The 11,667-nt window shown below is 55.8% G+C and overlaps 1 protein-coding gene across 3 annotated transcripts in view; it reads left to right on the forward strand.

Moving 5' to 3' along the window:
• Kcnj12 (potassium inwardly rectifying channel subfamily J member 12) overlaps positions 1–11,242 on the forward strand; it is a 46,171-nt gene extending 34,929 nt beyond the window's left edge. The window contains exons 1-2 of one of the 3 annotated variants that reach the window (XM_076542511.1): positions 1,203–1,312; positions 7,193–11,242. In XM_076542511.1, the coding sequence (XP_076398626.1) occupies positions 7,249–8,535 (1,287 nt within the window). In that variant the 5' untranslated portion in view covers positions 1,203–1,312; positions 7,193–7,248 and the 3' untranslated portion in view covers positions 8,536–11,242. Of the gene's footprint in view, positions 1–1,202; positions 1,313–1,332; positions 5,112–7,192 lie in introns of those variants that run through there. The other 2 variants (XM_042284148.2, XM_006973585.3) reach the window with 2 other exon arrangements.
• Positions 11,243–11,667: the final 425 nt, after the last annotated feature.

The following is an 11,667-nucleotide window of genomic DNA, read 5'->3' on the forward strand; positions in this document are numbered from 1 at the left end:
GTCGTCACCTCCTCGGCACAGAGCTCTGAGCCGAATAACTGGGATAGGGCCTGACCTCTTGGTCTCGGTTTCCCGATATGTCGGGTGGGAGGAACCGTCCTCCAAGGCTGGCTTGTGATGAATAGAGCACATAGGTCCAAGCACAGTGTGGACTCATTCACAGTTCACAGGCAGGACGTCCCTGCCGTGGACCTTCCCAGTTGTGTGCCATTTGGCCCCGATTCCTGGTTTCTTAGAGGAAAAGGGCCGAGAGGCAAACAGAGGGTGCGAGGCGTCACTTAAGATGGGAGTGAGGGGTGGAAGAGACCTCCAGAAAGGGGGAGGGGCTCCCGAGGGCCACACAACTTGTAAGTGGAAGAGCCCCAGTTTGAATATAACTCTGCATCTCCAAACCTGCCATCTTCGGTCACCTGCCCCAGAGGCTTAGAATGTGGGGGTGACTCACCAGCCATTCCTTTAATCCCAGCCAGAAAAGCCAGTGTGACAAAGCCGACTGGGCGTCCCCATGAACTCTGCCTGGGAGGTGGGGGAGGTGACGACATCTCATGGTCCTGGCCGCCAGAAGCTCTGAGAGCCTTCCCATCATCCTCTCCCCAGATCCACTTGGCAGATGGGTTGGGAGGTAGGGGCCCCTTTGACAGATGGAAAACTGATTCTGGACACTGTAGAGTGTGTGCGCGCACACACGCGGCCGAGTTCCTGTCTGCCCCTTTGACATGTTATCATTCTCCCATTCACTTTCCTATCTGCTCAGCGATGCCGCTCACCCAACCTTACCCCCGTACTCATTCATTCATTCGCTCGCCCACGCACCATCCATGGAAATACTGTCTATCACGCTATCCACAGCTGCCTGGGGGTGGCATTGGGGAAGCCTGGCAGGAGTAGCTTGAACATAGGCATAACACCCCAAGCTTCTCCGTGACTCTGGAGACACTGCTGCTTCTCTCGAGAGGGGAGGGTAGTCATTCCGGCCCTGTGAGTTCTGTAAGACCGTGTGTGTGAGAGCACCATGACACTCACCGTCGTCAGCGGTGGCCTTTTCTTGCTCTGCCCTGGTCCAGCCTGAGTGGTTTCCTGGTTGGAGCTGTGGTGCCGTGAAGGTGTATGGGGTGGCAGCTAGCAGGTTCAGTGGTGGCCTCTGAGCCTCCTGAGGAGAGCTGCAGCACCTGCCGGTGCTCACTGTCGGGTCTGGGAGTCGCTGGAGGCCCCACCCACCCCTCCCAGCTGGCGTTGAGTGATGGCAGCAGCTGCTTGGTTACTTTGAATGACAGTGGCCTCCGCTTGGCATTGAACTTCGAGGCAACTCCAGGTGAGGGTGAGGCCCCGATGTGTACTTGTGTGGCTCCATCATGCATTGACGGATTTGCTCACCGGTGCCTCCACTCACCCCTCCTTGGTCTCTTCTGCCCACTGAGCCAGCTGTTGCTACCCATCCAGTAGCTCCAGACACCCCTATGTCTGTCTGACCTGCGTCCTCTCACCCCCGCCTTCCGCTCTCGCCTGATTCCTACCCCTCACCCCACCGATCCTCCCCACCCTACCCTGTCCACACACCCACCTGACCACCAGAACACCCATCTATCAGTCATCCACTCTAATTTGTCAATTGTCCATCCCATCCATTCATTACTCATTTCCTATTCATCTGCTCAACCATCCATCCACCCACCAAACCACCCATTATCTGGTCACTCCTCTCCAGACACCCCCACATCTGTCAGCCCAGTCTGTCGGTCCATCTGCTTGACCACCCACCTGTGCATGTGTCTGTCTGCTCATTCACGGCACGCTCACCTCCTCGCCTGCCCCTTCAGTCTTTGCCCTTGCCTTTGCGGTTTCCTCTGTGTGGGAACACTTCTCATTTCCTCTACCCTGATGGGTAGAAACCAGGACAGGAGAATCCAGCACTCGGGAGGCAGAGGCAGGCAGATCTCTGAGTTCGAGGCCAGCCTGGGCTGCAAAGCGAGTTCCAGGATGGCCAGGGCTACATAGAGAAACCTTGTCTTGAAGCACTCTCTCCAAAAACAGAATCCCGAGGTCTTCATAGAGCAGGTGGGAGAGGAGAGAGGGTGGAGGCGTCGTGGAGAAGAGGTGCTATACCGTCCACTTGCTGGTGGGATCATCCTGGAGGGGACATGGGGGATCAAGGAGACTTTGCGGGTGTGAGACCCTGGAGGCCCCATGAGGAGAGTCCAAGGGACAAAGTTACCAGTGTAGAAGCTTCATGGTAGACAAGCTGAGGAAATCCCAGTGGGCAGCGAGCACGGAGACAAGGCCGAGAAGGAAGAGATACAGGGTGGTAAAAAAACGTGTTGTTGACAGGGTTACTGCTGGGGGCGGGGGAGCAGGCGATTGGAGCTAAACCAAGCTGGGGATCTAACCAGTTGGGGGCTCCCAGCCAAGGTGGCACTTGGAACATGTGCTTCAGAGCCTGCTCCTGCCAGGGGCAGGGAGTGGGGCTGTTTGCTCACCTACTCCCGGTGGGTTTGGTTCCCAGCCTGCCCTGCTCATGGGCAGAGTGTGCTCTGATGGCTGGAGAACTCTCAGGCAGAGACATCGATGTGGCTGCTCGAATCAGGGCACGGGCTGTGAAGCAGTGAGGGCTGGGGGGTGGGGGAGCAGCCCTGACTTACGCACCCCAGCATGGCCCGGCCATTACTTCCCTCAAGCCTAGCATAGGCTTGGAGCAGGAGTCCAGAGTATGCCCTGGCCATGAATGTTTGCTGGGGATGAGGGCAAAGGTTGTCTGACGATTTGACCAGGGAGTCTGGCTTGGAAGAATGGCCAGGGAATCATCTTCCCAGATTTAGAGAAAGAAATGTCAGCCCTCTCAACTTTCCACTCCCTGAACACCCATACGTAATTTAACACTTACCAAGGAGACCAGCTTCCTTACTGGTCATGCGCCCCAAGTCTGTCCGGGCCATCTCTGCAAGAAGGGATTCCTCTTGCCTGCTACCACAGGTTTGCTTTCTGGGCAGGGCCTGGCACAAGGGAGACCCCTGTGCCTCCTGCCTGCCTGGTCTCCCATTTCCTTTGTGACTGAGGCAGGGAGGCCTCTGGGAAGCTCTCATGCTAAGCCTGATGGGTGGTGGCTGCATTAGCTGCTCCTGGATACAGTGGGCAAAAGCTCTGTGGCTGATCATGGAAGTCTTCCCCAGGCGAAAGGAAAGGACTCAGGCGAGCCACCTGCTTGCCTTCCCGGCAGAGATGACCTCCAACGAGTCTTCTGATGTGGAAGCTTCAAGAAGACCCTGTCCCTTAAAAGTCTGCTGTTGACGGCCGCCTTGGGGACAGTTTGTGTTGTATGTTTTATTACCAAATGGGATTGTGGGGTCTGGAGAACTGGGGGTGGCATATGATGCCACCCCGTCTGCTCTCGGGAGCTGGGGTGATAGATGTTTTCATCTCAGCTCTCCAGAACAGAAACTCCACTCCTTAGAGGCTGTGTGTCCCTTGACAAGTGACTCAAGCTTTCTGAGCTTTAGTTTCCTCTCTGGAAAATGGATTACTCGTCACGGTCATTACAGGGATTAAATGGATGAGCATGTTAGAGTCTCAGGAGAGTATCTGGAAGGTAGAGCCATTGATAACTTTTGGCCCCTTTATTCCTCATTCTGGAGGAGCCCAAGGGAGGGGGTTCACCTGATGTTCCTTCCCCAGGGTCCGTGTCTTTGCAGTCAGTATCCTGCTGACATCTGGGAATATGGGCCCAAGCCTTGTCCCAGTTCCTTCCGGATGTTAGCGAAACCTGAGGTGCGCAGAGCCTTGGAGACTGGCATGGGATGTCCTGCTCCATCCGGAGGTACCTCCCAGTGACTCCCAGGCCCCACCCTAGGTTAGGTGGCAGCTCTTTTTGCTCAAAGCTCCAGTCTTGGCCCTGACCAGTGCTCCAAGCTTACTGGATGCTGAGAGGCTGTGCCTGCAGATGCCTGGGCAAGAAGCTGGTCTTAGGCCTGTAGGTCCAGGACAGGTCATTTCTTCCTGCGGGTCCTGTGCCCTCTGCTGCCCACTGTGCCCGGTCTCGTTTTGAGTGCTGCCACGTTTCAACTCTCCTTGTCTGGTTCAGGTATTGTACTCCACTGAGTCTCCTCATTCCCTCCTGGCCGTGCCCAGGACCCTCACTGGCCAGCCCGGGCCTTGCTAACATGGTCCTCACTGTTGGCTTGAGCATTGTTTTCTCCTTTGGCCTCAGTTTCCCCACCTACGAAGCGGAGTGCTGGCCTCTTTTCTTGCTTAGACCTCTTCAAGTGAAACAAATCTCATTGCTTTTCTTTCCTAGTCTCTTTGCTGCCATTGAGCAACAGCCTGCCAGCCTGCATGTCCCCACTGAAACTCTGCCTCGTGTTTCTTAGAGATCTTCAGTACCTTCTTGCTGCACAGGCCTTTGTGTGGGGGTCTCTTCTTGACCCTCGGCCTGTCTGTGGCACTGGTCTCTGCTTCCGAGTCTTCCTTTTGAGTCTGTTCTCACCATCCCCCAAGTGAGGGGCTTCCACACCCTAGGGCTCTGTTTGCTTCTGTTGCTTGTGTACCTTCTCTGGGTATTTGGGGACAAGGGACTTCGCTCCATCCGTTCTGGCTCAAGGTACGGAACAGGCATAAACTTGACGAAGCTGCTTTTCTCTGTGGTTTGGGTGGAATATCCACAGAAGTGGGAGTTCCCAGGTCTGTGACGCTGCCTAGGTGGTTCCAGGAGTGGCTGCAGCGCTCTCAGCCACTACATGGGGGTTGGCCAGATGTAAGGCTGCCTTCCTGGAGCAGGCTTCTGGATGGGGCTCCCCTCCCCTCCCAGTCGTTGATTCCTGTGATTCTGTTCCCTGCAGGCCGGCTGCTGCTCATAGTGGGAGCCAGAGCCACCATGACCCGCTGGACGTCCCTCAAGGCCTCTAGGCCACACAAGCCTGGCTCCTGGGATCTGGCAGCCTCCCCCCGGCGTCTGAGTACCCCAACCTTGGCCACCTTCCCCTGGAAGGCTCAGAAATCTGGGACTGAGCTGTCTTCTCAGAATGGTCCCCGGGTTCCCCAGCCCCGCCAACTCTCTGCCTCCTGGCCCAGACAGAAACAGCATCCACCATTACAGCCCCGAGCCTCAGCTACACAGACCCATGGTGAGGTGGCCGACTGAAACAGCTGTAGGGGAGGATGTCAGAGTGAGGGCTGGTGGCCCTATAGAGCCTAAGGTCACGTGGTAGGAAACTTTGCATTCGACACAAGGTTTGGATCTCAGCTCTCCTGCCTGATGGCCGTATGTCTTGGTTAGGAGTTCCTTCACCTCTTTGAAACCTTCAAGGCTGTTAGAGCTTGACTTGAGGGTCTTGGATATGTGTCACCCCGTGCCCAGTAGGCTTTCTGTGGTTCTCAGGCTTCATGGCTGTGTCTGGTGTCTGCCAGGCTTCAGGACTCAGCAGCACTGTGGCTTATGGCGTAGACCCTAGGAGTGCCTCCTGATCGGCCCCTCTAATGCTCTCCACCCAATCCTCTATTTTGGTAGCAGAGTCTGCAGGCCGCGTCCTTCTGAGCCTCTGATGTAGATGTGGCCAGGGTTGTGCTGTCTGGATGAGGTCGAATTCCAGCATTTCTACCTCTGCCTACAGGCACTGGGCAAGTGTCTTCCTGTTCTGAGCCTCCTTGTCTGAAAAATGGGTAGATCCACCCTCAAGGGTCCAAGGGCAGGAAGCTCTGATAGCATCTAGCCTGCCCTAGGTGTCCAGCTGCCTTTCTTCTGGGATCTCTGTCTTCCTAGGGACATTTGGTGATTGAGGGCTCCAAAGCTTTGTTGGGCTCTAAACTGTGGTGTGATTGGGTAGGTCTTGGGTGCATGGTATCCCTGTGATGGGGAGGTACAGCATGTCCCGCTCATCAATGTTCTGCTATACCAGAGGACACCCACTTTCAGCTCAGCCCAGCTGAGACAGGCTGGAGTCTCCAGGGGCAGGCAGTGCTGTGGCCCCTGGCTTACTTAGCCTGGCACTGGCCCTTGTGGATCAATGGGAGATGCGCAAAGCCTGGGCCTGAGAAATGGGTTTGCTTTGATGGCTATGGTACCATTCTTCAGGCCTTCTCTGGGAGGAGTGTGTGCTAGGCTGGCCTGGAGATACAGTATTCCCTACAGGAGGCCAAAGATGGCCATGGAAGCAAGTGACACTTGTGACATTTGTGATGTCTGTGCACCCGTAGTCCTCAGCAGGGATGGGGGAAGTTGCCTGTTCTAGACCTGGGATAAGACAGTGAGGGATATACATGGCCTGCTGTGAGGGAGCTGATGGTCTTGGTGGGAAAAACAGGCCAGTGCCATGGCTATTATGATTGTTGCTATTGATATTCTACATGAGGGTCTGTGCTGGGGTGTGCAGTGTGTGGGTCAGAATCATGTGGGCATTGCTTCTAGGGCATGAGGAGGCCAGTCATGACAGTATGGGAGCAGTCTGATGTACAGTTGCACTGCTGTGTGTGTGTGTGTGTGTGTGTGTGTGTGTGTGTGTGTGTGTGTGTTTGTGTGTCGGAGGGGGAGCTTAGGGGAGCATGGGGGAGTGTGTGTGTGTGTGTGTGTGTGTGTGTGTGTGTGTGTGTATGTGAGGATGTTTGTGTGTCGGAAGGGGAGCTTAGGGGAGCATGGGGGGGAGTGTGTGAGTGTGTGAGTTGGGGGCATATGGAGGGGATAGCACACACATGCACACATGTATGTGTGTAGTGTGTGTGGGATATGTGTTTGTGTTCAACTGGGCAATGAGGCCGTGGGACTTCCTGTATAGGCCTTGTAGATCCTAGGGTTCGTTCACTGGCTGTGAGTAGAGGAAGGATGGGATTCATCTTGGTGCCTTTCAGGCTCCTGGTGCTCACCATGGAAACTGGGATGAAGTGAGGTTGGTGAGGTGGCCCCTGCCTTGGTCCAGGCTGGAGGTGACCAGGACTTGGGTTATGAGGGTGGGAGAAATTTAAATATATTTGGAAACAGAGCCCTTGGTATAGGAGTAAAAAGAGATGCGAGGAAGCCAAGGCTTCTGGCTGGAGCTGCTGGGAGCCCCGGAACACTTTTTTCTAAGCTGAGAAGGTAGATCGAGGGGCAGGCTTTAAAGGAGGTGGGGGGAGACAGGGGATCTGTGGAGACTAAATGGGGGCTGTGTCTGCCAGTTACTGTCACGGGCCCTGGCTGCCTGCCCACACAGACCTACTGTCCTCTCTTTTGCAGAAGTGCCCCTGCCCGGAGTCAGCCTGGGGGCAGGCCAGGGTCCACCAGACCCCGGGATGACCGCAGCCAGCCGGGCCAACCCCTACAGCATCGTGTCATCAGAGGAGGACGGGCTGCACCTGGTTACCATGTCAGGCGCCAACGGTTTTGGCAATGGCAAGGTGCACACACGGCGCCGGTGCCGCAACCGTTTTGTCAAGAAGAACGGCCAATGCAACATTGAGTTTGCCAACATGGATGAGAAGTCCCAGCGCTACCTGGCTGACATGTTTACCACGTGTGTGGATATCCGCTGGCGCTACATGCTGCTCATCTTCTCTCTGGCCTTCCTTGCCTCCTGGTTGCTGTTTGGCATTATCTTCTGGGTCATTGCTGTTGCCCATGGAGACCTGGAACCCTCCGAGGGCCGTGGCCGTACACCCTGTGTGCTGCAGGTCCACGGCTTCATGGCAGCCTTTCTTTTCTCCATCGAGACGCAGACCACCATTGGCTACGGGCTCCGCTGTGTGACTGAGGAGTGCCCGGTGGCTGTCTTCATGGTGGTGGCACAGTCCATTGTAGGCTGTATCATTGACTCCTTCATGATTGGTGCCATCATGGCCAAGATGGCACGCCCCAAGAAGCGAGCGCAGACTCTGCTTTTCAGCCATAACGCTGTGGTGGCTCTGAGGGATGGTAAGCTCTGCCTGATGTGGCGTGTGGGCAACCTTCGCAAGAGCCACATCGTAGAGGCCCATGTACGGGCCCAGCTCATCAAGCCCAGGGTCACAGAGGAGGGTGAGTACATCCCGCTAGACCAGATTGACATCGATGTGGGCTTCGACAAGGGCCTGGACCGTATCTTCCTGGTGTCGCCCATCACCATCTTGCACGAGATTGATGAGGCCAGCCCACTGTTCGGCATTAGCCGTCAGGACCTCGAGACGGATGACTTTGAGATTGTGGTCATCCTAGAAGGCATGGTCGAGGCCACAGCCATGACCACACAGGCTCGCAGTTCCTACCTGGCTAACGAGATCCTGTGGGGCCACCGCTTTGAGCCAGTGCTCTTCGAGGAGAAGAACCAGTACAAGATTGACTACTCACACTTCCACAAGACCTATGAGGTGCCCTCTACGCCCCGCTGCAGCGCTAAGGACCTGGTGGAGAACAAGTTCCTCCTGCCCAGTGCCAACTCTTTCTGCTATGAGAATGAGCTGGCCTTCCTGAGCCGAGATGAGGAGGACGAGGTGGCTACGGACCGGGATGGCCGCAGCCCTCAGCCGGAGCATGACTTTGACAGGCTGCAGGCCAGCAGTGGCGCCCTTGAGCAGCGGCCCTACAGACGGGAGTCGGAGATCTGAGTGCTCTTGACTTTGGTGCGGCACCATCCTGACCACGCTAGGTCCCACGTCCCTCGGGGGCCTGGGCTGGAGCAGCGCAAGCCGGACGCCTTGCGGGTCACAGACTCAGTAGCATCTTTAGTCTTCTCATGTTTTCTCGCAATAGCTTGGGGAGGTTGGAGGGAGAGTGGGTGACCAGAATGAACAGCCCATGGCCTCAGATGGACATGCATGGGCAAGGGGGTGTCCTCTGGGGGTAAGGTGAACCACAGGAGTGGGGGACTCTGCTGGAGGCCTCGGAAGCAGCTCAGGAGAGGTCCCAGCCCTGTGGGGAAAGCTGTGTATGCACACTTCATTGGTTTCTAACTCGGATAAGACTGTTTACAAACAAACAACACCAACAACAAACACAAGACAACACTAACATGTGGTTGAATTTTTAAAATTTCGTGGTGTGGGGACAGTTAGAATTCTACTCAGTGCTGCCAGGCAGAGCAGCTGGATGGGGTGCCCCGAAGGTTCTGGGAGGTCTGGTGTCTCTCCCTCACGTGTGCCAGGGCCCTGCAGGTTGTCATGCTTAAGGATGAATCAGGCTTGTGACCATGTTAATGATCCTAATAAAGTGTCTGGATGTCTCTGGGGGTGGGGGCCCACTAGGATGAATCTGGCTTGATCTTTTGTGATTGACTTTGCACCTCAGCTGCATCAGGGCTGGCTTTAGGACCCAGGGGAGGCCCCCTTTCGTGTGCACCCCTGTCCTCCACTCCCTCTCTGCCCCAGGTCTCCACGCCCTGCAGTGAGGGGCAGTAGGAAACACCAGAGTGGGTGCTTCTTAGGAAAGGACACTCAGGAAATTAGCATGGGGTCCAGTTCCCACATTCCCAGGAAGTGGGTCAGCCCCACACCTGCTGGATTCACAGCTCGAGTTGTGCCTTAGACACTCTGGTTGTCTGGCTTCAGTCATTTTTGGTTTATCAGACTTGTCTAATCCTTCCCCGCTGCCCCTAACTCCACTCCCGAAGCCCTCACAAGCCCCTCCCAGGATGCTGTGCTCCACCTGTCCCATGGTTCCCATGTTCCTACCTCCCTTTCTCCCACACTCCTGGGGTGGAATGAGGTAGCCCAGCCAGCCCCAGCCAGTTATCTGCTGCTGGAAAGAGATGAAGACCCCTCAGCCTCCACCTGACCCCGGCCACCATAGAGATGACCAGAGAAATGTCATAAAACAAAGAATTTCTGTTTAGCCTTTAGGGGCCCGTGATGGAGATGTTCCTCCCCCCTAGGCCCCAAGCCATGGAGTCTTCCCCACAGTGCCCAGTCAGGGAGACCTGAGGTGGGCTTGCTTCCAGACATCCAGCTTAAGATTTCATGCTAATTTCTAGGCTAGAAGATTCTGCCTAGATTGCCCCAGAGGCCTCGGCTCCTTTGTGTTCTTAGCCTGGCCTCTGCCCTCAACTATCATTGACTTTTCTAGCCTTGGCCCTAGGGCCTGAGGGTGCGTTCAGCATGGGAGTGCTTGGCTCTCAACCCACCTCTGTCCAGTTGTCAGGCTGAAGGTTGGGGAGGGAAGGAGGGCAGGTCCTGGCCACTGTCTACCGCCGTGGGAGCCTAGGCATCTTTTGCTATTCCCGAGCAGATGGGCCTGCATCCAGAGTAGCGTCTGAGGGGCTCCTGGCCCCATGAGGCCTGCTCCTAGCTCATCTCAGTGGCCTGAAGCAATTCCTCATTCTGGCCCATCCTCCTCCCAGGTCCAGGCCTGCCAGAATGGTCCAGTCCCTGGGCCCTGCTGGAGAGCAGCTCAGGCTGCCTTTCATCTCTGCCAAAGGCAGGCAGATGCTGCATTTCCCAATTCTCCTGCCCTCTTTTTTTCTCTGTCCCTGTATTTATTTATTGCTTGTGCTAAAGACCAAACTAGTCACTCCCTTCAGTGCACCCTAGTGGGGGAGGCCACTGAGGGGGGAGCCGTGTGCCTGTGCCGAGCAGGAAAGCTTGGACCCTGGGGAGCGCATGAGGAGGGAAGCCAGGGTGTGTGTGCAAGCATGTACAGACGCGCTCACATGATTGTCTCCTTGTGTGTGAGTCTTGGTATACAGAGATATGGTATACACAGGTGTTTGTATACAGGTAGTCTGTGTGTGTCTGCCCACAGGTATGTGTGTGCTTGTGTTTGTTTTTTATTTTATTGGGGTAAGGTGGGTTTGGTGCTCACTAACCTGAACGACTCAGGTTGGGTGCTGGCCACAGACATAACCACAGTCCGACGGGAGTCCCTGCCCTGCCCTGGATCTGCAGGCTGTACGAAGTGTGTGCAGCAGTTTGAGGAGTCTGATGGTGTAAGCCTCTGCACCAGGTCCTGATGGAGGCCATGGGTGCGTCTGTGCATGCGAACCTGCGTGAGTGCGTGGAGGTCCCAGGGTGCGTGTCTGTGAATGTCAGTGGGGTGGTTGCTGCGCGCAGCCGTGGGAGAGCGGCACAGAATGAAGCGGCTGCCCTGAGCCCATGCTGGTGCTGTGCCACCTGGCCCTTGCCAGCTGAGGGCCTGGGGGCAGAAGGACACACCATGGGGAGGCCCCTGTATGGGTGTCTGCCCTGTGTGAGGTCACAGAATGTTAAATCTATTTTAAATGGTGAAACTGGAGAATTTTCATGTTATTTTCAATACATGGTGGTATCTAAAGATGTAGGCAATGAGACTAGACCACATTAAATGCATTTTGATCTCTTTGAATGCTACTGTGTTGAGATGTGTGTCTCATTGTCCTCTGCCTGCCTCTGCCACATGCCGAGCCTTCACACATCTTCTGGCCCCTGCAGGCTGGACCATAGCACTCCCTGGGGCGGGAGCTCGTCTTCAGGGACAGAGTGGGACATGGCAGCAATGTTGCTGAGAAGAGACAGCGTGGCCTCCTCTCAGACCCCAGGATAGGATTTCAGCCTTTTCCATGGGCAGTTCCCACCCCCTCCACACACTGCCTCTGCCTCATTCTGTGGCTCTTACTGCCCTGCCCTCCATCCCTACAGGTGTGTCCAGGACCCTCCCAGAGCTCCTTTGGATAGAGGAAGCCTGGCCCTGAGATGGGCAACCACCTTGTTTCCTCTGCAGGAAGGGAGGGGGTGGGGACTAAAAGGAGCCCTTCCCCAGCACAAGTGAGG

This window comes from Peromyscus maniculatus, chromosome 8, assembly GCF_049852395.1.
Source record: "Peromyscus maniculatus bairdii isolate BWxNUB_F1_BW_parent chromosome 8, HU_Pman_BW_mat_3.1, whole genome shotgun sequence".
NCBI classification, from domain to species: Eukaryota; Metazoa; Chordata; class Mammalia; order Rodentia; family Cricetidae; genus Peromyscus; species Peromyscus maniculatus.